Genomic DNA, 27,779 nt, shown 5'->3' on the forward strand with positions numbered 1-27,779 from the left:
TGATTTCTTTGCTAACTTAAGGGATTTATCAATGAAAGATCTAGGGTACTTTAACTTAGATCCAATAGAATATATCTCTCATACTCATCTTCACTGTATTGTTGACTGGTTGGTAAGGTTATTTAATGTATGATTCATGGTGAGGTGCCTGAGGATTGGCGGAATGCTTGCATAGTGCCATTGTACAAAGGCAAAGGGGATAAGAGTGAGTGCTCATATTACAGAGGTATAAGTTTGTTGAGTATTCTGGTAAATTATATGGGAGGGTATTGATTGAGAGGGTGAAGGCATGTACAGAGCATCAGATTGGGAAGAGCAGTGTGGTTTCAGAAGTGGTAGAGGATGTGAGGATCATGTGTTTGCTTTGAGGAATGTATGTGAGAAATACTTAGAAAAACAAATGGATTTGTATGTAGCATTTATGGATCTAGAGAAGGCATATGATAGAGTTGATAGAAATACTCTGTGGAAGTTATTAAGAATATATGGTGTGGGAGGCAAGTTGTTAGAAGCAGTGAAAAGTTTTTATCGAGGATGTAAGGCATGTGTACGTGTAGGAAGAGAGGAAAGTGATTGGTTCTCAGTGAATGTAGGTTTGCGGCAGGGGTGTGTGATGTCTCCATGGTTGTTTAATTTGTTTATGGATGGGGTTGTTAGGGAGGTAAATGCAAGAGTTTTGGAAAGAGGGGCAAGTATGAAGTCTGTTGGGGATGAGAGAGCTTGGGAAGTGAGTCAGTTGTTGTTCGCTGATGATACAGCACTGGTGGCTGATTCATGTGAGAAACTGCAGAAGCTGGTGACTGAGTTTGGTAAAGTGTGTGAAAGAAGAAAGTTAAGAGTAAATGTGAATAAGAGCAAGGTTATTAGGTACAGTAGGGTTGAGGGTCAAGTCAACTGGGAGGTAAGTTTGAATGGAGAAAAACTGGAGGAAGTGAAGTGTTTTTTTTTTTTTTTTTTTTTTTTTTTTTTTTTTATTTTCCAAAGAGGGAACAGAGAAGGTGGCCAGGTGAGGATATTCCCTCAAAGGCCCAGTCCTCTGTTCTCAACGCTACCTCGCTAATGCGGGAAATGGCGAATAGTATGAAAAGAAAAAAAAATATATATAAAATTATATATATATATATGTGTGTGTGTGTGTGTGTGTGTGTGTGTGTGTGTGTGTGTGTGTGTGTGTGTGTGTGTGTGTGTGTGTGTGTGTGTGTGTGTGTGTGTGTGTGTGTGTGTGTGTGTGTGTGTGTGTGTGTGTGTGTGTGTGTGTGTGTGTGTGTGTGTGTGTGTGTGTGTGTGTGTGTGTGTGTGTGTGTGTGTGTGTGTGTGTGTGTGTGTGTGTGTGTGTGTGTGTGTGTGTGTGTGTGTGTGTGTGTGTGTGTGTGTGTGTGTGTGTGTGTGTGTGTGTGTGTGTGTGTGTGTGTGTGTGTGTGTGTGTGTGTGTGTGTGTGTGTGTGTGTGTGTGTGTGTGTGTGTGTGTGTGTGTGTGTGTGTGTGTGTGTGTGTGTGTGTGTGTGTGTGTGTGTGTGTGTGTGTGTGTGTGTGTGTGTGTGTGTGTGTGTGTGTGTGTGTGTGTGTGTGTGTGTGTGTGTGTGTGTGTGTGTGTGTGTGTGTGTGTGTGTGTGTGTGTGTGTGTGTGTGTGTGTGTGTGTGTGTGTGTACGTGTAGGAAGAGAGGAAAGTGATTGGTTCTCAGTGAATGTAGGTTTGCGGCAGGGGTGTGTGATGTCTCCATGGTTGTTTAATTTGTTTATGGATGGGGTTGTTAGGGAGGTAAATGCAAGAGTTTTGGAAAGAGGGGCAAGTATGAAGTCTGTTGGGGATGAGAGAGCTTGGGAAGTGAGTCAGTTGTTGTTCGCTGATGATACAGCACTGGTGGCTGATTCATGTGAGAAACTGCAGAAGCTGGTGACTGAGTTTGGTAAAGTGTGTGAAAGAAGAAAGTTAAGAGTAAATGTGAATAAGAGCAAGGTTATTAGGTACAGTAGGGTTGAGGGTCAAGTCAACTGGGAGGTAAGTTTGAATGGAGAAAAACTGGAGGAAGTGAAGTGTTTTAGATATCTGGGAGTGGATCTGGCAGCGGATGGAACCATGGAAGTGGAAGTGAATCATAGGGTGGGGGAGGGGGCGAAATTCTGGGGCCTTGAAGAATGTGTGGAAGTCGAGAACATTATCTCGGAGAGCAAAAATGGGTATTTTTGAAGGAATAGTGGTTCCAACAATGTTGTATGGTGCGAGTGCGTGGGCTATGGATAGAGTTGTGCGCAGGAGGATGGATGTGCTGGAAATGAGATGTTGAGGACAATGTGTGGTGTGAGGTGGTTTGATCGAGTGAGTAACGTAAGGGTAAGAGAGATGTGTGGAAATAAAAAGTGCATGGTTGAGAGAGCAGAAGAGGGTGTTTTGAAATGGTTTGGGCACATGGAGAGAATGAGTGAGGAAAGATTGACACCCCCCACTTCCACTTCATGGTTCCATCCACTGCTAAGTCCACTCTCAGATATGTAAAACACTTCACTTCCTACATTTTTTCTCCATTCAGACTTACTTCCCAATTAACTTGTCCCTGAACCCTACTGAACCTAATAACCTTGCTCTTATTCACATTTACTCTCAACTTTCTTCTTCCACACACTTTACCAAACTCAGTCACCAGCTTCTGCAGTTTCTCACATGAATCAGCCACCAGCGCTGTATCATCAGCGAACAACAATTGACTCACTTCCCAAGCTCTCTCATCCCCAACAGACTTCATACTTGCCCTCTTTCCAGGACTCTTGCATTCACCTCCCTTACAACCCCATCCATAAACAAATTAAACAACCATGGAGATATCACGCACCCCTGCCACAAACTGACATTCACTGGGAACCAATCACTTTCCTCTCTTCCTACTCATACAAAAGCCTTATAACCTTGATAAAAACTTCTTACTGCTTCCAGCAGCTTTCCTCACATACCATATATTCTTAAGATCTTCCATAAAGCATCTCCATAAACCCTATCATATACCTTTCTCAGATCTACAAATGCAACATACAAATCCATCTATTTTTCTATATATATCTCACACACATTGTTTAAAGCAAACAACCGATCCACATACCCTCTACCATTCTGAAACCACACTGCTCCTCCCTAATCTGATGCTCTGTACAAGCATTCACCTTCTCAATCAATACCCTCTCATAAAATTTACTAGGCACACTCAACAAACTTATATGTCTGTAGTCTGAACACTCACCTTTATCCCCTTTGCCTTTATACAGTGGAACTATACAGGCATTCTACCAATCCTCAAGCAACTTACCATGATCCATACATATATTTAAAATCCATATTAACAAGTCAACAACACAGTCACCCCTTATTTTTATAAATTCCACTGCAATACCATCCAAACTCGCTGCTTTAACAGCTTTCATCTTCTGCAAAGCCTTCATTCCTCTTCTCTCTCACCCAAAACCATTCTCCTTGACCCTCTCACTTCGCACACCACCCCAACCAAAACACCATATATCTGCCACTCTGTCATCAGACACATTCAACAAAACCTATATATATATATATTTATATATATATATATATATTTATATATATATATATATTATATATATATATTATATATATATATATTTATATATATATATATATTATATATATATATATATTTATATATATATATATATTATATATATATATTTATATATATATATATATATATATTATATATATATATTATATATATATATATATTATATATATATATTATATATATATATATATTTATATATATATATATATATATATGTGTGTGTGTGTGTACGTGTAGGAAGAGAGGAAAGTGATTGGTTCTCAGTGAATGTAGGTTTGCGGCAGGGGTGTGTGATGTCTCCATGGTTGTTTAATTTGTTTATGGATGGGGTTGTTAGGGAGGTAAATGCAAGAGTTTTGGAAAGAGGGGCAAGTATGAAGTCTGTTGGGGATGAGAGAGCTTGGGAAGTGAGTCAGTTGTTGTTCGCTGATGATACAGCACTGGTGGCTGATTCATGTGAGAAACTGCAGAAGCTGGTGACTGAGTTTGGTAAAGTGTGTGAAAGAAGAAAGTTAAGAGTAAATGTGAATAAGAGCAAGGTTATTAGGTACAGTAGGGTTGAGGGTCAAGTCAACTGGGAGGTAAGTTTGAATGGAGAAAAACTGGAGGAAGTGAAGTGTTTTAGATATCTGGGAGTGGATCTGGCAGCGGATGGAACCATGGAAGTGGAAGTGAATCATAGGGTGGGGGAGGGGGCGAAAATCCTGGGAAGCCTTGAAGAATGTGTGGAAGTCGAGAACATTATCTCGGAGAGCAAAAATGGGTATTTTTGAAGGAATAGTGGTTCCAACAATGTTGTATGGTTGCGAGGCTGGGCTTTGGATAGAGTTGTGCGCAGGAGGATGGATGTGCTGGAAATGAGATGTTTGAGGACAATGTGTGGTGTGAGGTGGTTTGATCGAGTGAGTAACGTAAGGGTAAGAGAGATGTGTGGAAATAAAAAGTGCATGGTTGAGAGAGCAGAAGAGGGTGTTTTGAAATGGTTTGGGCACATGGAGAGAATGAGTGAGGAAAGATTGACACCCCCCACTTCCACTTCATGGTTCAATCCACTGACAGCACGTCAACCCCTGTATACCACATGACTCCAATTCACTCTATTCCTTGCATGCCTTTCATCCTCCTGTATGTTGAGGCCCCCAATCACTCAAAATCTTTTTCACTACATCCTTCCAGCTCCAATATGTGTGCGTATATGAGTGGATGGGCCATTCTTCACCTGTTTCTGGTGCTCCTCGCTGATGCAGGAAACAGTGATTGGGTATAATCAAATAATATCAATAATAATGTGGGCTATGGATAGAGTTGTGCGCAGGAGGATGGATGTGCTGGAAATGAGATGTTGAGGACAATGTGTGGTGTGAGGTGGTTTGATCGAGTGAGTAACGTAAGGGTAAGAGAGATGTGTGGAAATAAAAAGTGCATGGTTGAGAGAGCAGAGGAGGGTGTTTTGAAATGGTTTGGGCACATGGAGAGAATGAGTGAGGAAAGATTGACACCCCCCACTTCCACTTCATGGTTCCATCCACTGCTAAGTCCACTCTCAGATATGTAAAACACTTCACTTCCTACATTTTTTCTCCATTCAGACTTACTTCCCAATTAACTTGTCCCTGAACCCTACTGAACCTAATAACCTTGCTCTTATTCACATTTACTCTCAACTTTCTTCTTCCACTGTTCACTACCCTTTCTAATCTACCCACTCCACCTTGTTTTGGTCGAGGTGGTGTGCAAAGTGAGAGGGTTAGGGAAAATGATTTGGTAAAAGAGAAGAAGGTAGTAAAAGCTTTCTGGAAGATGAAAGCGCAGCAGCAGGTTTGGATGGTATTGCAGTGGAATTTATTAAAAAAGCGGGTGACTGTATTGTTGACTGGTTGGTAAGGTTATTTAATGTATGATTCATGGTGAGGTGCCTGAGGATTGGCGGAATGCTTGCATAGTGCCATTGTACAAAGGCAAAGGGGATAAGAGTGAGTGCTCATATTACAGAGGTATAAGTTTGTTGAGTATTCTGGTAAATTATATGGGAGGGTATTGATTGAGAGGGTGAAGGCATGTACAGAGCATCAGATTGGGGAAGAGCAGTGTGGTTTCAGAAGTGGTAGAGGATGTGTGGATCAGGTGTTTGCTTTGAAGAATGTATGTGAGAAATACTTAGAAAAACAAATGGATTTGTATGTAGCATTTATGGATCTAGAGAAGGCATATGATAGAGTTGATAGAAATACTCTGTGGAAGTTATTAAGAATATATGGTGTGGGAGGCAAGTTGTTAGAAGCAGTGAAAAGTTTTTATCGAGGATGTAAGGCATGTGTACGTGTAGGAAGAGAGGAAAGTGATTGGTTCTCAGTGAATGTAGGTTTGCGGCAGGGGTGTGTGATGTCTCCATGGTTGTTTAATTTGTTTATGGATGGGGTTGTTAGGGAGGTAAATGCAAGAGTTTTGGAAAGAGGGGCAAGTATGAAGTCTGTTGGGGATGAGAGAGCTTGGGAAGTGAGTCAGTTGTTGTTCGCTGATGATACAGCACTGGTGGCTGATTCATGTGAGAAACTGCAGAAGCTGGTGACTGAGTTTGGTAAAGTGTGTGAAAGAAGAAAGTTAAGAGTAAATGTGAATAAGAGCAAGGTTATTAGGTACAGTAGGGTTGAGGGTCAAGTCAACTGGGAGGTAAGTTTGAATGGAGAAAAACTGGAGGAAGTGAAGTGTTTTAGATATCTGGGAGTGGATCTGGCAGCGGATGGAACCATGGAAGTGGAAGTGAATCATAGGGTGGGGGAGGGGGCGAAAATCCTGGGAAGCCTTGAAGAATGTGTGGAAGTCGAGAACATTATCTCGGAGAGCAAAAATGGGTATTTTTGAAGGAATAGTGGTTCCAACAATGTTGTATGGTGCGAGTGCGTGGGCTATGGATAGAGTTGTGCGCAGGAGGATGGATGTGCTGGAAATGAGATGTTTGAGGACAATGTGTGGTGTGAGGTGGTTTGATCGAGTGAGTAACGTAAGGGTAAGAGAGATGTGTGGAAATAAAAAGTGCATGGTTGAGAGAGCAGAAGAGGGTGTTTTGAAATGGTTTGGGCACATGGAGAGAATGAGTGAGGAAAGATTGACACCCCCCACTTCCACTTCATGGTTCAATCCACTGACAGCACGTCAACCCCTGTATACCACATGACTCCAATTCACTCTATTCCTTGCATGCCTTTCATCCTCCTGTATGTTGAGGCCCCCAATCACTCAAAATCTTTTTCACTACATCCTTCCAGCTCCAATATGTGTGCGTATATGAGTGGATGGGCCATTCTTCACCTGTTTCTGGTGCTCCTCGCTGATGCAGGAAACAGTGATTGGGTATAATCAAATAATATCAATAATAATGTGGGCTATGGATAGAGTTGTGCGCAGGAGGATGGATGTGCTGGAAATGAGATGTTTGAGGACAATGTGTGGTGTGAGGTGGTTTGATCGAGTGAGTAACGTAAGGGTAAGAGAGATGTGTGGAAATAAAAAGTGCATGGTTGAGAGAGCAGAGGAGGGTGTTTTGAAATGGTTTGGGCACATGGAGAGAATGAGTGAGGAAAGATTGACACCCCCCACTTCCACTTCATGGTTCCATCCACTGCTAAGTCCACTCCAGAACCTTTGCTCCCTCCCCTACCCTGTGACCCACTTCCACTTCATGGTTCAATCCACTGACAGCACGTCAACCCCTGTATACCACATGACTCCAATTCACTCTATTCCTTGCATGCCTTTCATCCTCCTGTATGTTGAGGCCCCCAATCACTCAAAATCTTTTTCACTACATCCTTCCAGCTCCAATATGTGTGCGTATATGAGTGGATGGGCCATTCTTCACCTGTTTCCTGGTGCTACTCGCTGATGCAGGAAACAGTGAGTGGGCTATAATTAAATAATATCAATAATAATGTGGGCTATGGATAGAGTTGTGCGCAGGAGGATGGATGTGCTGGAAATGAGATGTTGAGGACAATATGTGGTGTGAAGTGGTTTGATCGAGTAAGTAATGTAAGGGTAAGAGAGATGTGTGGAAATAAAAAGTGCATGGTTGAGAGAGCAGAAGAGGGTGTTTTGAAATGGTTTGGGCACATGGAGAGAATGAGTGAGGAAAGATTGACACCCCCCACTTCCACTTCATGGTTCCATCCACTGCTAAGTCCACTCCAGAACCTTTGCTCCCTCCCCTACCCTGTGACCCACTTCCACTTCATGGTTCATCCGCTGACAGATCCACTCCCAGATATCTAAAACACTTCACTTCCTACATTTTTTCTCCATTCAGACTTACTTCCCAATTAACTTGTCCCTGAACCCTACTGAACCTAATAACCTTGCTCTTATTCACATTTACTCTCAACTTTCTTCTTCCACTGTTCACTACCCTTTCTAATCTACCCACTCCACCTTGTTTTGGTCGAGGTGGTGTGCAAAGTGAGAGGGTTAGGGAAAATGATTTGGTAAACAGAGGAATGGGTTAGTAAAAGCTTTCTGGAAGATGAAAGCGCAGCAGCAGGTTTGGATGGTATTGCAGTGGAATTTATTAAAAAAGCGGGTGACTGTATTGTTGACTGGTTGGTAAGGTTATTTAATGTATGATTCATGGTGAGGTGCCTGAGGATTGGCGGAATGCTTGCATAGTGCCATTGTACAAAGGCAAAGGGGATAAGAGTGAGTGCTCATATTACAGAGGTATAAGTTTGTTGAGTATTCCTGGAAAACTGATGGGAGGGAATTGACTGAGAGGGTGAAGGCATGTACAGAGCATCAGATTGGGAAGAGCAGTGTGGTTTCAGAAGTGGTAGAGGATGTGAGGATCATGTGTTTGCTTTGAAGAATGTATGTGAGAAATACTTAGAAAAACAAATGGATTTGTATGTAGCATTTATGGATCTAGAGAAGGCATATGATAGAGTTGATAGAGATGCTCTGTGGAAGGTACTAAGAATATATGGTGTGGGAGGCAAGTTGTTAGAAGCAGTGAAAAGTTTTTATCGAGGATGTAAGGCATGTGTACATGTAGGAAGAGAAGAAAGTGATTGGTTCTCAGTGAATGTAGGTTTGCGGCAGGGGTGTGTGATGTCTCCGTTGTTGTTTAATTTGTTTATGGATGGGGTTGTTAGGGAGGTGAATGCAAGAGTTTTGGAAAGAGGGGCAAGTATGCAGTCTGTTGTGGATGAGAGAGCTTGGGAAGTGAGTCAGTTGTTGTTCGCTGATGATACAGCACTGGTGGCTGATTCATGTGAGAAACTGCAGAAGCTGGTGACTGAGTTTGGTAAAGTGTGAAAGAAGAAAGTTAAGAGTAAATGTGAATAAGAGCAAGGTTATTAGGTACAGTAGGGTTGAGGGTCAAGTCAACTGGGAGGTAAGTTTGAATGGAGAAAAACTGGAGGAAGTAAAGTGTTTTAGATATCTGGGAGTGGATCTAGCAGCAGATGGAACCATGGAAGCGGAAGTGAATCATAGGGTGGGGGAGGGGGCGAAAATCCTGGGAGCCTTGAAGAATGTGTGGAAGTCGAGAACATTATCTCCGAAAGCAAAAATGGGTAAGTTTGAAGGAATAGTGGTTCCAACATTGTTGTATGGTTGCATGGCGTGGGCTATGGGTAGAGTTGTGCGCAGGAGGGTGGACGTTCTGGAAATGAGATGTTTGAGGACAATATGTGGTGTGAAGTGGTTTGATCGAGTAAGTAATGTAAGGGTAAGAGAGATGTGTGGAAATAAAAAGTGCATGGTTGAGAGAGCAGAGGAGGGTGTTTTGAAATGGTTTGGTCACATGGAGAGAATGAGTGAGGAAAGATTGACCAAGAGGACATATGTGTCGGAGGTGGAATGAACGAGGAGAAGTGGGAGACCAAATTGGAGGTGGAAAGATGGAGTGAAAAAGATTTTGAGTGATCGGGGCCTGAACATGCAGGAGGGTGAAAGGCAGGCAAGGAATAGAGTGAATTGGATCGATGTGGTATACCAGGGTCAACGTGCTGTCAATGGATTGAATCAGGGCATGTGAAGTGTTTGGGGTAAACAATGGAAAGTTCTGTGGGGCCTGGATATGGAAAGGGAGCTGTGGTTTTGGGCATTATTGCATGACAGCTTGAGACTGAGTGTGAGCGAATGGGGCCTTTCTTGTCTTTTCCTGGTGCTGCCTCGCGCACATGAGGGGGGAGGGGGATGTTATTCCGTGCGTGGAGGGGTGGCGATGGGGGTGAGTAGGGGCAGACAGTGTGAATTGTGTGCATGTGTGTATATGTGTATGTCTGTATGTGTATATATGTGTGTACGTTGGGATGTGTGGGTGTGTACGTTTGCGTGCGTGGACGTGTGTGTGTGTGCATGTGTGTGGGGGTTGGTTGGGCCATTTCTTTTGTCTGTTTCCTTGCACTACCTCGCAGGAGCGGGAGACAGCGACAAAGCAAAATAAATATTTATATATATAAAATATTATCCCTGGGGATAGGGGAGAATGAATACTTCCCACGTATTCCCTGCATGTCGTAGAAGGCGACTAAAAGGGGAGGAAGCGGGTGGCTGGAAATCCTCCCCTCTCGCTTTTTTTTTAATTTTCCAAAAGAGGGAACAGAGAAGGTGGCCAGGTGAGGATATTCCCTCAAAGGCCCAGTCCTCTGTTCTCAACGCTACCTCGCTAATGCGGGAAATGGCGAATAGTATGAAAAGAAAAAAAAATATATATAAAATTATATATATATATATATATATATATATATATATATTTTTTTTTCTTTTTTTTTTATACTTTGTCGCTGTCTCCCGCGTTTGCGAGGTAGCGCAAGGAAACAGACGAAAGAAATGGCCCACCCCCCCCCCCCCCATACACATGTACATACACACGTCCACACACGCAAATATACATACCTACACAGCTTTCCATGGTTTACCCCAGACGCTTCACATGCCTTGCTTCAATCCACTGACAGCACGTCAACCCCTGTATACCACATGACTCCAATTCACTCTATTTCTTGCCCTCCTTTCACCCTCCTGCATGTTCAGGCCCCGATCACACAAAATCTTTTTCACTCCATCTTTCCACCTCCAATTTGGTCTCCCTCTTCTCCTCGTTCCCTCCACCTCCGACACATATATCCTCTTGGTCAATCTCTCCTCACTCATTCTCTCCATGTGCCCAAACCATTTCAAAACACCCTCTTCTGCTCTCTCAACCACGCTCTTTTTATTTCCACACATCTCTCTTACCCTTACGTTACTTACTCGCTCAAACCACCTCACACCACACATTGTCCTCAAACATCTCATTTCCAGCACATCCATCCTCCTGCGCACATCTCTATCCATAGCCCACGCCTCGCAACCATACAGCATTGTTGGTACCACTATTCCCTCAAACATACCCATTTTTGCTTTCCGAGATAATGTTCTCGACTTCCACACATTTTTCAAGGCTCCCAAAATTTTCGCCCCCTCCCCCACCCTATGATCCACTTCCGCTTCCATGGTTCCATCCGCTGACAGATCCACTCCCAGATATCTAAAACACTTCACTTCCTCCAGTTTTTCTCCATTCAAACTCACCTCCCAATTGACTTGACCCTCACCCCTACTGTACCTAATAACCTTGCTCTTATTCACATTTACTCTCAACTTTCTTCTTCCACACACTTTACCAAACTCAGTCACCAGCTTCTGCAGTTTCTCACATGAATCAGCCACCAGCGCTGTATCATCAGCGAACAACAATTGACTCACTTCCCAAGCTCTCTCATCCCCAACAGACTTCATACTTGCCCCTCTTTCCAGGACTCTTGCATTCACCTCCCTTACAACCCCATCCATAAACAAATTAAACAACCATGGAGACATCACACACCCCTGCCGCAAACCTACATTCACTGAGAACCAATCACTTTCCTCTCTTCCTACACGTACACATGCCTTACATCCTCGATAAAAACTTTTCACTGCTTCTAACAACTTGCCTCCCACACCATATATTCTTAATACCTTCCACAGAGCATCTCTATCAACTCTATCATATGCCTTCTCCAGATCCATAAATGCTACATACAAATCCCTTTGCTTTTCTAAGTATTTCTCACATACATTCTTCAAAGCAAACACCTGATCCACACATCCTCTACCACTTCTGAAACCGCACTGCTCTTCCCCAATCTGATGCTCTGTACATGCCTTCACCCTCTCAATCAATACCCTCCCATATAATTTACCAGGAATACTCAACAAACTTATACCTCTGTAATTTGAGCACTCACTCTTATCCCCTTTGCCTTTGTACAATGGCACTATGCACGCATTCCGCCAATCCTCAGGCACCTCACCATGAGTCATACATACATTAAATAACCTTACCAACCAGTCAACAATACAGTCACCCCCTTTTTTAATAAATTCCACTGCAATACCATCCAAACCTGCTGCCTTGCCGGCTTTCATCTTCCGCAAAGCTTTTACTACCTCTTCTCTGTTTACCAAATCATTTTCCCTAACCCTCTCACTTTGCACACCACCTCGACCAAAACACCCTATATCTGCCACTCTGTCATCAGACACATTCAACAAACCTATATATATATATATATATATATATGTGTGTGTGTGTGTGTGTACGTGTAGGAAGAGAGGAAAGTGATTGGTTCTCAGTGAATGTAGGTTTGCGGCAGGGGTGTGTGATGTCTCCATGGTTGTTTAATTTGTTTATGGATGGGGTTGTTAGGGAGGTAAATGCAAGAGTTTTGGAAAGAGGGGCAAGTATGAAGTCTGTTGGGGATGAGAGAGCTTGGGAAGTGAGTCAGTTGTTGTTCGCTGATGATACAGCGCTGGTGGCTGATTCATGTGAGAAACTGCAGAAGCTGGTGACTGAGTTTGGTAAAGTGTGTGGAAGAAGAAAGTTAAGAGTAAATGTGAATAAGAGCAAGGTTATTAGGTACAGTAGGGTTGAGGGTCAAGTCAATTGGGAGGTGAGTTTGAATGGAGAAAAACTGGAGGAAGTGAAGTGTTTTAGATATCTGGGAGTGGATCTGGCAGCGGATGGAACCATGGAAGCGTAAGTGGATCATAGGGTGGGGGAGGGGGCGAAAATTCTGGGGGCCTTGAAGAATGTGTGGAAGTCGAGAACATTATCTCGGAAAGCAAAAATGGGTATGTTTGAAGGAATAGTGGTTCCAACAATGTTGTATGGTTGCGAGGCGTGGGCTATGGATAGAGTTGTGCGCAGGAGGATGGATGTGCTGGAAATGAGATGTTTGAGGACAATGTGTGGTGTGAGGTGGTTTGATCGAGTGAGTAACGTAAGGGTAAGAGAGATGTGTGGAAATAAAAAGAGCATGGTTGAGAGAGCAGAAGAGGGTGTTTTGAAATGGTTTGGGCACATGGAGAGAATGAGTGAGGAAAGATTGACCAAGAGGATATATGTGTCGGAGGTGGAGGGAACGAGGAGAAGAGGGAGACCAAATTGGAGGTGGAAAGATGGAGTGAAAAAGATTTTGTGTGATCGGGGCCTGAACATGCAGGAGGGTGAAAGGAGGGCAAGGAATAGAGTGAATTGGAGCGATGTGGTATACCGGGGTTGACGTGCTGTCAGTGGATTGAATCAAGGCATGTGAAGCGTCTGGGGTGAACCATGGAAAGCTGTGTAGGTATGTATATTTGCGTGTGTGGACGTATGTATATACATGTGTATGGGGGGGGGTTGGGCCATTTCTTTCGTCTGTTTCCTTGCGCTACCTCGCAAACGCGGGAAAATATATATATATATATATATATATATATATATATATATATATATATATATATATATATATATATATATATATATTTTTTTTTTTATTTTTTTATATTTTGCTTTGTCGCTGTTTCCCGCAAGGAAAAGGTAGCGCAAGGAAACAGACGAAAGAATGACCTAACCCACCCACATACACGTGTATACATACACGTCCACACACGCAAATATACATACCTATACATCTCAATTTACACATATATATACACACACAGACATATACATATATACACATTCCTATGAGTCCACAGGGAAAATGAAACACGAAAAGTTCCCAAGTGCACTTTCGTGTAATAATCACATCATCAAGGGAGACAAAAGAGAGAAATATAACAGTCAGTTGATATACATCAAAGAGACGAAGCTAGGACGCCATTTGGTAAACATGTGATTGTCAAAAACATACAACGAGCGTTCATAAACTTATCATTTTACAAATCTTATCAACAATAAAGTTATCTAATTTGTATAGACCATCACTAATATTAAGATTATAATTCTTTGTGTATTTAATGATAGAAGATTCAATGATATTTCTCTTGGTAATAGAGTTAGAGTTAATAACTGAGATGGTGTTATTCCAGTCAATACAATGATCACATTTTTTTAACATGATTAAACAAGGCATTTGATTCTTGTTCTGTTCTTATACTATATTTATGTTGCTTAAGTCTAACAGAAAGATCCTTAGCAGTCTGACCAACATAAAATTTATCACAGTTTCCACAAGTGACTTTATAGATGCAACCAAGAGAATTTTCTGGTGAATTCCTGATTAAGATATTCTTTATAGTATTATTGTTGCTAAAGGTAACATTCACATTAAAGGATTTAAGCAGCATGGGAAGCAAAGTGAAATTATTATTAAAAGGGAGAACTAAAAGAATCTTGGTGTCAATTTGGAGGTTTGGGCTCAACTCTATAAAATGATTTCTTTGCTAACTTAAGGGATTTATCAATGAAAGATCTAGGGTACTTTAACTTAGATCCAATAGAATATATCTTCTCAAACTCATCATCACTGTATTGTTGACTGGTTGGTAAAGTTATTTAATGTATGTATGACTCATGGTGAGGTGCCTGAGGATTGGCGGAATGCTTGCATAGTGCCATTGTACAAAGGCGAAGGGGATAAAAGTGAGTGCTCAAATTATGGAGGGATAAGTCTGTTGAGTATTCCTGGGAAATTATATGGGAGGGTATTGATTGAGAGGGTGAAGGCATGTACAGAGCATCAGATTGGGGAAGAGCAGTGTGGTTTCAGAAGTGGTAGAGGATGTGAGGATCATGTGTTTGCTTTGAGGAATGTATGTGAGAAATACTTAGAAAAGCAAATGGATTCGTATGTAGCATTTTTGGATCTGGGGAAGGCATGTGATAGAGTTGATAGAAATACTCTGTGGAAGTTATTAAGAATATATGGTGTGGGAGGCAAATTGTTAGAAGCAGTCAAAAGTTTTTATCGAGGATGTAAGGCATGTGTACGAGTAGGAAGAGAGGAAAGTGATTGGTTCTCAGTGAATGTTGGCTTGTGGCAGGGGTGCTTATGTCTCCATGGTTGTTTAATTTGTTTATGGATGGGGTTATTAGGGAGGTGCATGCAAGAGTTTTGGAAAGAGTGGCAAGTATGCAGTCTGTTGTTGATGAGAGAGCTTGGGAAGTGAGTCAGTTGTTGTTCGCTGACGATACAGCGCTGGTAGCTGATTCGTGTGAGAAATTGCAGAGGCTGGTGACCGGTTTGGTAGAGTGTGTGAAAGAAGAAAGCTAAGAGTAGATGTGAATAAGAGCAAGGTTATTAGGTACAGTAGGTTTGAGGGACAAGTCAATTGGGAGGTAAGTTTGAATGGAGAAAAATTGGAGGAAGTGAAGTGTTTAAGATATCTGGCAGTGGATTTGGCAGCGGATGGAACCATGGAAGTGGAAGTGAATCATAGGGTGGGGGAGGGGGCGAAAGTTCTGGGAGCGTTGAAAAATGTGTGGAAGTTGAGAACATTATCTCGGAGAGCAAAAATGGGTATTTTTGAAGGAATAGTGGTTTGAACAATGTTATATGGTTGCGAGGCATCGGCTATATATAGAGTTGTGCAGAGGAGGGTGGATGTGCTGGAAATGAGATGTTTGAGGACAATATGTGGTGTGAGGTGGTTTGATCGAGTATGTAATGAAAGGGTAAGAGAGATGTGTGGCTATAAAAAGAGTGTGGTTGAGAGAGCAAAAGAGGGTGTTTTGAAATGGTTTGGGCACATGGAGAGAATGAGTGAGGAAAGATTGACACCCCCCACTTCCACTTCATGGTTCCATCCACTGCTAAGTCCACTCCCAGAACCTTTGCTCCCTCCCCTACCCTGTGACCCACTTCCACTTCATGGTTCCATCCACTGCTAAGTCCACTCTCAGATATGTAAAACACTTCACTTCCTACATTTTTTCTCCATTCAGACTTACTTCCCAATTAACTTGTCCCTGAACCCTACTGAACCTAATAACCTTGCTCTTATTCACACTTACTCTCAACTTTCTTCTTTCACACACTCACTTTACCAAACTCAGTCACCAACTTCTGCAGTTTCTCAACTGAATCAGCCATTAAAGCTGTATCATCAGCGAACAAGAACTGACTCACTTCCCAAGCCCTCTCGTCCACAACAGACTGCATACATGCTCCTCTCATCAAAACTCTTGCATTCACCTCCCTAACCACACCATCCATAAACAAATTAAACAACCATGGAGATATCACGCACCCCTGCCACAAACTGACATTCACTGGGAACCAATCACTTTTCTCTCTTCCTACTCATACACATGCCTTACATCCTTGGTAAAAACTTTTCATTACTTCTAGCAACTTACCTAACACACCATATATTCTTAAAACCTTCCACAAAGCATCTCTATCCACCCTATCATATGCCTTCTCCAGATCCATAAATGCTACATACAAATCTATCTGTTTTTCTAAGTATTTCTCACATTCTTCAAAGCAAACACCTGATCCACACATCCTCTACCACTTCTGAAACCACACTGCTCTTCCCTAATCTGATGCTCTGTACATGCCTTAACCCTCTCAATCAATACCCTCTCATATAATTTCCCAGGAATACTCAACAAACTTATGCCTCTGTAATTTGAACACTCACCTTTATCCCCTCTGCCTTTGTACAATGGCACTATGCATGCATTTTGCCAATCCTCAGGCACTTCATCATGATCCATAATTACAGTGAATATCCTTACCAACCAATCAACAACACAGTCACCCCTTATTTTTATAAATTCCACTGCAATACCATCCAAACTCGCTGCTTTAACAGCTTTCATCTTCTGCAAAGCCTTCATTCCTCTTCTCTCTCACCCAAACCATTCTCCTTGACCCTCTCACTTCGCACACCACCCCAACCAAAACACCATATATCTGCCACTCTATCATCAAACATATTTCACAAACCTTCAAAATATTCACTCCATCTCCTTCTCACTTCATCACTACTTACCTCCCCATTTGCCCCCTTGCCCACCTTCATGTTCCTATTTGTTCTCTTGTCTTCCACACTTTATTTACCTCCTTCCAAAACATCTTTTTATCCTCCCTAAGATTTAATGATACTCCCTCACCCTAACTCTCAGTTGCCCTCTTTTCCACCTCTTGCAACTTTCTCTTGACCTCCTGCCGCTTACTTCTATACATCTCCCAGTCATTTGCACTACTTCCCCACAAAAATCATCCAAATGCCTCTCTCTTCTCTTTCACTAACAATCTTATTTCTTCATCCCACCATTCACTTCCCTTTCTAATCTGCACCTTTCTCATGTCACATGTGTCTTGTTCAAGTCAGCACTGCTTCCCTAAATACATCCCATTCCTCCCTCACTCCCCTTACATCATTTGCTCTCAACTTTTGCCATTCTGCACTAAATCTCTCCTGGTACTTTCTCACACGTCTCCTTTTCAAGCTCACTTACTCTCACCACTCTCTTCTCCCAAAAAATTATCTTCTTTTCTGAAAACCTCTAAAAATTTTCACCTTTACCTCCAGAAGATGGTGATCAGACATACCTCTAGCTGCCCCTCTCAGTACATCAACATCCAAAACTCTCTCTTTTACAAGCCTATCAATAAACATGCAATCCAATAACACCTTCTGGCCATCTCTCCTACTCACATACATATACTTATGTATATCTCTCTTTTTAAACAAGGTATTCCCAATCACCAGTCCTTTTTCAGCACACAAATCCACAAGCTCTTCACCATTTCCATTTAGAACACTGAACACCCCAAGTACACCAATTATACCCTCAACTACCACATTACTCACCTTTGCATTCAAATCACCCATCACTATAACCCGGTCTCGTGCATCAAAGCTGCTAACACACTCACACAGCTAATCTTCCTTATGACCATATGCATAGGCACCAATAATCACCTATCTCTCTCCATCTACTTTAGTTTTACCCACATTAATCTAGAGTTTACTTTCTTACACTCTATCAGATATTCCCACAACTCCTGCTTCAGGAGTAGTGCTACTCCTTCCCTTGCTCTTGTCCTCTCATTAACCCTTGACTTTATTTTCATTATAATTAACCACTCTTTCCCGCATCAGTGCGGTAGTGCAAGGAAACAGACAAAGAATGTCCCAACCACCCACATACACATTTTTCATTATTATTATTATACTTTGTCGCTGTCTCCCGCTTTAGAGAGGTAGCGCAAGGAAACAGACAGAAGAATGGCCAAACCCACCCACATACACATGTATATACATACACGACCACACATGCACATATACATACCTATACATCTCAACGTATACATAAATATATACACAAACAGACATATACATATATACACATGTACATAATTCATACTGTCTGCCCTTATTCATTCCTGTTGCCACTCCGCCACACTTGAAATGACAACCCCCTCCCCGCCCATGTGCGCGAGGTAGCGCTAGGAAAAGACAACAAAGGCCCTATTCGTTCACACTCAGTCTCTAGCTGTCATGTATAATGCATCGAAACCACAGCTCCCTTTCCACATCCAGGCCCCACAAAACTTTCCATGGTTTACCCCAAATGCTTCACATGCCCTGGTTCAATCCACTGACAGCACGTCGACCCCGGTATACCACATTGTTCCAATTCACTCTATTCCTTGCATGCCTTTCATCCTCCTGTATGTTGAGGCCCCAATCACTCAAAATCTTTTTCACTACATCCTTCCAGCTCCAATATGTGTGCGTATATGAGTGGATGGGCCATTCTTCACCTGTTTCCTGGTGCTACCTCACTGTATATGAGTGGATGGGCCATTCTTCACCTGTTTCCTGGTGCTACCTCGCTGATGCAGGAAACAGTGATTGGGTATAATAAATAATATCAATAATAATGTGGGCTATGGATAGAGTTGTGCGCAGGAGGATGGATGTGCTGGAAATGAGATGTTTGAGGACAATGTGTGGTGTGAGGTGGTTTGATCGAGTGAGTAACGTAAGGGTAAGAGAGATGTGTGGAAATAAAAAGAGCGTGGTTGAGAGAGCAGAAGAGGGTGTTTTGAAGTGGTTTGGGCACATGGAGAGGATGAGTGAGGAAAGATTGACCAAGAGGATATATGTGTCTGAGGTGGAGGGAGCAAGGAGAAGAGGGAGACCAAATTGGAGGTGGAAAGATGGAGTGAAAAAGATTTTGTGTGATCGGGGCCTGAACATGCAGGAGGGTGAAAGGAGGGCAAGGAATAGAGTGAATTGGAGCGATGTGGTATACCGGGGTTGACGTGCTGTCAGTGGATTGAATCAAGGCATGTGAAGCGTCTGGGGTAAACCATGGAAAGCTGTGTAGGTATGTATATTTGCGTGTGTGGACGTATGTATATACATGTGTATGGGGGTGGGTTGGGTCATTTCTTTCGTCTGTTTCCTTGCGCTTCCTCGCAAACGCGGGAGACAGCGACAAAGTATAATAAAAAAAAAAAAAAAAAAAAAAAATAATGTATATACATTGTGTATGAGGGTGGGTTGGGCCATTTCTTTCATCTGTTTCCTTGCGCTTCCTCGCAAACGTGGGAGACAGCGACAAAGCAAAATAAATAAATATATATCAATAATAAAGTTCTAATTTGAATATCCTGATTAAAAGGCCTTCATATAAATTTCTCTTTTTTCATCACCCACTGTCACATTTCCTCACCTCTTTGGCATCAAATCATATGCAGAGGTTCATTTACTTCCCATCATATTTCAAAATCAAAATCTTGTAAACACTGCACTTCCATAAAGTTTTCATTTTTTCATCATACACTCATTAAAAAGGTCTTCGACCATTACAGCAGTATCTTCACAACAGTGCTTCAAGTTATCTGAGTATAAATTCCATCTAAATGTTGTGTAAGAGTAATGTGAAACATAAAGCAATATGTATATCTGCAAGACATTCTACTGTGGTATTTCAGATAAAGATATGAGACAGTTTACTGGATCCAGGTATATGACAGATATACAGATACAGCTTGTGGTTTCTTACCATGAATTTTTTTAGCATGCTTCTCAATAGCAGCAACACACGAGGCACAAGTCATGCCAGTGATACGAAGGAAACACTTCTCCATATCGGCTTCATCCACTTCAAAGGCTGCATTCTCTTGCCAAAAGTTTTCGATACTTCCTTCTTGAGATGATTTTGCAGATTTCACTGCCAAATATACACATGAGACATAAATGTAAGAACTGTACAAAACAAAATATCTCTTGTTTACAAGAAAAGATGAAATGCTTCCAATTTCAAAAAAAAAGTTCAAAAATCAATTTTGAGCCAACACACTCTTATCTGAACTGAAACAGAAGTAAACTGAAGATACAAGAGCTTCCTACATCCTGTCCATGCATTATGCTTGACCATTCAATCAAAAGGCAAGCCTATAAGTGCATAACTAGTAGGCACTAAATCATCCTAACTAACCAATCATCAGAAAACAAACTCATTAGGAACCATGAAAACACAAGATCTTTCTTGCTTTTAAAATTGATCACTAGAGGACAACATTCACCCTTCGATGGCACTTCACCATCACAAGAAGCAAATCAATCTATTCCTAACTTTGACAGCCGTCACTCACAATGGCTTCACCTCTAAATCACTTAAACTCTACAATTCTTTCTCCAGCTCTCTTAAATCTCTTCTGACATGGCCTCCCATTACCTTAGGCAAACCTCAACATGAAGTTCCTTTTATATGCAGGCAACCTCAACATAACATTAAAACACCCTTACACCACAATAGCAACACCAAACATGGAGCATTACATTATATAAATGGAAGAATGGTTCACCCAAAACAGAATGTCAGCATCTTCACAAAAGTCTTCAATCACTCTTTTAACCCCAGGCAGGCATGAATCCAGCTCACTACCTTCAATGGATAGCCTTTCCATCCAAGCTAAACAACAGTTGTTCTAAGCATCATATACCACACACACGACATTCACTCCTCACACCAATACCATTAAAAATAAGCAACATACAAACTAATTGCCACACAAAACACTTAACTAGTACCAGCCTTGGACAAGAAAAAGACTCCCTCAACAGCCTATACAAATGGTTCATCCACTCCACTTTAAACTATGGCTCATCTGCCTGGTCTTCAACCCTTTCAAAAGCAAACATAACAATGCTGCAAACCATGCAAAATAGCGCACTCAGCAGTCAATGACTGCCTCATAACCATAACATCATAACCATAAACATCTTCAAAACGAAATTGGGATCCTCCCAATACAGCCTCACCTCAACATGCTCAGCACTCAGTCCCATACAGTAACACTAAATCTCTCACCTAAACCATATTATAACAAACCATCAACCCCTGAGCAGAAATAAAAAACTTATCCCAGCCTTGCATTTCAGAAATCTCTACTCAAAGGTCTTCCACCCCCAACAAATATAACACGGACAAAACTCCAATCCACCAGACCTACACCCATCAGAATCCACATTCCCCAGACAAATGCATGTCACACTCTCCTACTTATGCTTCAGACATCAACCATCATCAAACTATTCTAACATACCCCTTGTCCCTTCAAGAAAGTACACATTTAGCAATTACTACTCAATTGCGATGCACTATCTGCACACAACATTACAACACTATATGACCAATGGTCCTGACCGGTGGATGTGGCCCGTTTCTTGAGTGCTGCAGAAGCCAGACAGAGGGGACTCCTTGGGAAGAAAAGTAAGGTATATATTTATGAAAGGTTTAGAAACATGCAGAGAAAGAGTGAGGAAACAAAGATTATTACAAGTTAGAAGTGGAAAAGACAAGAAGATTGAAGGATGAAGTGAAACAGATTTTGAGTGCTTGGGACCTGAATATGTAAGAGGGCGAAAGATATGCACAAAATAGAGAGATATGGATGGAGTGTCAAGGTACACAGGAGTTTATGTGCTGTCTATGGATTGAATCAAGACATATGAAGCAGCCTGAGTACACAGTGGAAATATCCATGGGGCATGGTTGTGGATAGGGGGCCGTGGTTTTGGTGCATTACACATGACAGATAGAGAATGGATGTGAGCAAATGTGGACTTTTCTTCATTAGTTCTAGCACTAACTCGGTAATGCAAGAATGGCAAACAAGTATGAAAGAAAAAAGAGAAAGGGATGAAAAAGGAGGGTAAATAAGAGTTGAGGTGAGCAAGTATTAGTAAACTTTAGGGAGAAATAAGATGTCCTGGAAGTAAATAATTGTGCAAAAAACAAGAAATCAGTGGGAACATCGGAAAAGGGGGCAAATTGGGAAGTGATAACATGTAATGATGAATAAAAGGAGGAGATGGAGTGAGTATTATAAAGGACTACTGAATGTTTGATGATAGAGTGGCTAATGGAGAGTGGTTTGGGGAAGAGAGAGGAGGTGGGAAAATCTTTATGTAAGATGAAACGTGGCAAGGTGGTTACTGTGTCGTTGACTGGTAGGTAAGGATTTTCATTGTTTTTATGAATCATGGTCAGATGTCTGAGGATTGGCAAAATGCATATATAGTCCCAATGTATAAAGACAAGGGAGATAAAGGTGAGTCTTAAAACAACACAGATATGAGTTTATAGAGTATACCTGGAAAGTTGTTTGGGAGTGTACTGATGGAGAAAGTGTAGGCATGTACAGACCATCAGATTTGGGAGGAGCAGTGAGGTTTCAGAAGGCGATTGGTGGTTCAATTGTTTGCTTTATGTGTGAGAGAAATACTATAGAAAAAAAAGATGGATTTGTATGAGGCATTTATGGACTTGGAGAAAGCATGTGATAGGGCTGATAGAGATGACTTGTGGGAGGAAAGCTGCTCGAATCAATGAGAAATTTTTATCAAGGGTGTAAGGCTCTTGTATGAATAGGAAAAGAGGAAAGTGAATGGTTCCAAGTAAGGCTAGTCTGCAGCAGGAATGTGTGATGTCACCATGATTGATCAATCTGTTTATGGATGGGGTGGTAAGAGACTTAAATGCGAGAGTATTGGAGAGAGGGGCGAGCATGCAGACTGTGGGGGATGAGAGGGCCTGCAAGGTGATTCAGTTAGAGGCAGATTTGAGAGAGAAACTGCAGAAATTGGTAACTGAGTTTGGAAGAGTGTCCAAAAGGAGGAAGTTAAGAGTACATGTGAATAAAAGTAAGGTTATCAAGTTTAGTAGGGATGAGGTTGGTTGGGGTGTGAGTGTGAATGGAGAAAAATTGGAGTTGAAGTGTTTTACATACCTGGGAGTGGACATGGTAGCAAATGGAACTGTGGATGAAGAAGTGTCACAGGGTGGATGGAGTGTGAAGGTTCTGGGAAACCTAAAGAATGTGTGGAAAGAGAAAACGTTATGTAAGAGGACATAAATAGGAATGTCTATAGGAATAGTCGGCCCAACAACATTATATGAAAGCAAGACATGGGCTATAGATAAGGCTGTTCATAGGAGGGTAGATGTGTAAGAAATGAAATGTTTGAGAACAGTATTTGGTATAAGGTGGTTTGATCAGGTGAGTAATGAAAGGGTAAGAGAAATGTGTGGTAAAAAAAGAGTATAGTTGAGAAAGCAATTCTGAAATTTCTCAACAGTTTATTTGCAACCAACAGGCTGCCTGAATTCAGTAAGCCATTCTTTATCAGCTGTTTATCTATTTAAATGTTTATCTATTTAAAGAGCTAAGAGAAAAAGTCCAAAGGAAAGCAACAAAGATGGTACTAAATTTAAGGGAGCTAAGTTACAGGGAAAGGCTATATGCCTTATATTTGACCACTGTGGAAAAGAGGAGTGAGAGATGTACTGATCACAACCTTTAAGATTTTAAAACAACTCGATGGCATGGAAAGTAATCAGTCCTTCAGGAAAGGTAGGGATAGAGAAACAAGAGGGCATAAAAAAAAATTAAGTAAAAAAAAAAATCCTAAAAAGATGTAAGAAGTACTTTTATAGTACATGAGTGGTGGGTGAATGGAGCAGAATGACTGAGGACATGGTTAATGCAGACATTACAAATACAGGGATAGAGCAACTAGAGGGCATAACAAAAAATTAAGTAAAAGACTTTCTAAAAAGATGTAAGAAGCACTTTTACAGTATATGAGAGGTGGGTGAATGGAAGAGTGACTGAGGACAGGGATAATGCAGACATCACAAATACATTCAAGATATATGCCTGTTGAGAATGTTCATGAGATGCAGCCCCATGAGCATAAAACTCCCTCCATGTACAGTACAAATAGGTATTTACACACACACATACATACTCAGCTTCTTCCAAAATAGCTCATTATTCTCCTTTAGATTTTCATTACTTTTTGTCAAGATATCATCATTTGCATTTATTGTATCTAAGTCAACCATTTTTTTTATTGTATTTACGTCAACCCTCTTTTCTTATTTTTTCATTCAGAACTTTGTAATAATATTCTGCTCTTCAATAATCACTGTTTTTTTTCAAGAAGGTTCAGCTTCCTTGACACTATTTTTCTCCAAATCCAACTTTCTTAAATCATAATTCAACAAAACTGCACTCTCCTTCTACAGCCTTTACCCGAAGCCAAATGCACCATGAAGTTTATATAGGTCAGGAGTGGTAAAAAACAAGAATAAAAGAAATGGATAATTTGTGCAATAAACTTGGAATTAGGATAGATATAGAATAAAGATGTGAGTAGGATTTGTGGTGCGAAGAAATTTAAAGGAATGAGCATGAATGAAAGTCTATTAGAAAGGCAATATTAGGAATAACATATAACAGATATAATACTGGTCTAAAACAGTAGCATCAATGAAGGTAAAAGAAGAATAATTTAAGGCTAGAGATAAATCTATTGAGGACGCTAAGGAAATTGCTTATCATTATTATTATTATTTTTTTTTTATTATACTTTGTCGCTGTCTCCCGCATTTGCGAGGTAGCGCAAGGAAACAGACGAAAGAAATGGCCCAACCCCCCCCCCATACACATGTATATACATACGTCCACACACGCAAATATACATACCTACACAGCTTTCCATGGTTTACCCCAGACGCTTCACATGCCTTGATTCAATCCACTGACAGCACGTCAACCCCGGTATACCACATTGCTCCAATTCACTCTATTCCTTGCCCTCCTTTCACCCTCCTGCATGTTCAGGCCCCGATCACACAAAATCTTTTTCACTCCATCTTTCCACCTCCAATTTGGTCTCCCTCTTCTCCTCGTTCCCTCCACCTCCGACACATATATCCTCTTGGTCAATCTTTCCTCACTCATTCTCTCCATGTGCCCAAACCACTTCAAAACACCCTCTTCTGCTCTCTCAACCACGCTCTTTTTATTTCCACACATCTCTCTTACCCTTACGTTACTCACTCGATCAAACCACCTCACACCACACAATGTCCTCAAACATCTCATTTCCAGCACATCCATCCTCCTGCGCACAACTCTATCCATAGCCCACGCCTCGCAACCATACAACATTGTTGGAACCACTATTCCTTCAAACATACCCATTTTTGCTTTCCGAGATAATGTTCTCGACTTCCACACATTCTTCAAGGCCCCCAGAATTTTCGCCCCCTCCCCCACCCTATGATCCACTTCCGCTTCCATGGTTCCATCCGCTGCCAGATCCACTCCCAGATATCTAAAACACTTCACTTCCTCCAGTTTTTCTCCATTCAAACTCACCTCCCAATTGACTTGACCCTCAACCCTACTGTACCTAATAACCTTGCTCTTATTCACATTTACTCTTAACTTTCTTCTTCCACACACTTTACCAAACTCAGTCACCAGCTTCTGCAGTTTCTCACATGAATCAGCCACCAGCGCTGTATCATCAGCGAACAACAACTGACTCACTTCCCAAGCTCTCTCATCCCCAACAGACTTCATACTTGCCCCTCTTTCCAAAACTCTTGCATTTACCTCCCTAACAACCCCATCCATAAACAAATTAAACAACCATGGAGACATCACACACCCCTGCCGCAAACCTACATTCACTGAGAACCAATCACTTTCCTCTCTTCCTACACATACACATGCCTTACATCCTCGATAAAAACTTTTCACTGCTTCTAACAACTTGCCTCCCACACCATATATTCTTAATACCTTCCACAGAGCATCTCTATCAACTCTATCATATGCCTTCTCCAGATCCATAAATGCTACATACAAATCCATTTGCTTTTCTAAGTATTTCTCACATACATTCTTCAAAGCAAACACCTGATCCACACATCCTCTACCACTTCTGAAACCACACTGCTCTTCCCCGATCTGATGCTCTGTACATGCCTTCACCCTCTCAATCAATACCCTCCCATATAATTTACCAGGAATACTCAACAAACTTATACCTCTGTAATTTGAGCACTCACTCTTATCCCCTTTGCCTTTGTACAATGGCACTATGCACGCATTCCGCCAATCCTCAGGCGCCTCACCATGAGTCATACATACATTAAATAACCTTACCAACCAGTCAACAATACAGTCACCCCCTTTTTTAATAAATTCCACTGCAATACCATCCAAACCTGCTGCCTTGCCGGCTTTCATCTTCCGCAAAGCTTTCACTACCTCTTCTCTGTTTACCAAATCATTTTCCCTAACCCTCTCACTTTGCACACCACCTCGACCAAAACACCCTATATCTGCCACTCTATCATCAAACACATTCAACAAACCTTCAAAATACTCACTCCATCTCCTTCTCACATCACCACTACTTGTTATCACCTCCCCATTTGCGCCCTTCACTGAAGTTCCCATTTGCTCCCTTGTCTTACGCACTTTATTTACCTCCTTCCAGAACATCTTTTTATTCTCTCTAAAATTTAATGATACTCTCTCACCCCAACTCTCATTTGCCCTTTTTTTCACCTCTTGCACCTTTCTCTTGACCTCCTGTCTCTTTCTTTTATACATCTCCCACTCAATTGCATTTTTTCCCTGCAAAAATCGTCCAAATGCCTCTCTCTTCTCTTTCACTAATACTCTTACTTCTTCATCCCACCACTCACTACCCTTTCTAATCAACCCACCTCCCACTCTTCTCATGCCACAAGCATCTTTTGCGCAATCCATCACTGATTCCCTAAATACATCCCATTCCTCCCCCACTCCCCTTACTTCCATTGTTCTCACCTTTTTCCATTCTGTACTCAGTCTCTCCTGGTACTTCCTCACACAGGTCTCCTTCCCAAGCTCACTTACTCTCACCACCCTCTTCACCCCAACATTCACTCTTCTTTTCTGAAAACCCATACAAATCTTCACCTTAGCCTCCACAAGATAATGATCAGACATCCCTCCAGTTGCACCTCTCAGCACATTAACATCCAAAAGTCTCTCTTTCGCACGCCTGTCAATTAACACGTAATCCAATAACGCTCTCTGGCCATCTCTCCTACTTACATAAGTAAGTATTATTATTATTATTATTATTATTATTATTATTATTATTATTATTGATAATTCTTTCATACTATTCGCCATCTCCCGCATTAGCGAGGTTGAGTTAAGAACAGAGGACTGGACCTTTGAGGGAATATCCTCACCTGGCCCCCTTCTCTGTCCCTTCTTTTGGAAAATCAAAAAAAAAAAAAAAAAAAAAAAAAAAAAGAGGGGAGAATTTCCAGCCCCCCCGCTCCCTTCCCTTTTAGTCGCCTTCTACGACACACAGGAAATACGTGGGAAGTATTCTTTCTCCCCTGTCCCCAGGGATAATATGATGATAATATTATCCTTGGGGACAGGGGAGAAAGAATACTTCCCACGTATTCCCCGCGTGTCATAGAAGGCGACTAAAAGGGAAGGGAGAGGGGGGGCTGGAAATCCTCCCCTCTCATTTTTTATTAATTTTCCAAAAGAGGGAACAGAGAA

General features: G+C 41.5%; 1 protein-coding gene across 1 annotated transcript in view; it reads right to left on the reverse strand.

The window, feature by feature from the left end:
- The window catches only part of LOC139749254 (copper-transporting ATPase 1-like), a 364,429-nt gene that overhangs the window by 224,867 nt on the left and 111,783 nt on the right, over positions 1-27,779 (reverse strand). Inside the window, exon 7 of the mRNA XM_071662991.1 lies at positions 19,904-20,071. Coding sequence (XP_071519092.1) covers positions 19,904-20,071 — 168 coding nt within the window. The remainder of the gene's footprint in view (positions 1-19,903; positions 20,072-27,779) is intronic.

Source organism: Panulirus ornatus, chromosome 6, assembly GCF_036320965.1.
Source record: "Panulirus ornatus isolate Po-2019 chromosome 6, ASM3632096v1, whole genome shotgun sequence".
Lineage (NCBI taxonomy): Eukaryota > Metazoa > Arthropoda > Malacostraca > Decapoda > Palinuridae > Panulirus > Panulirus ornatus.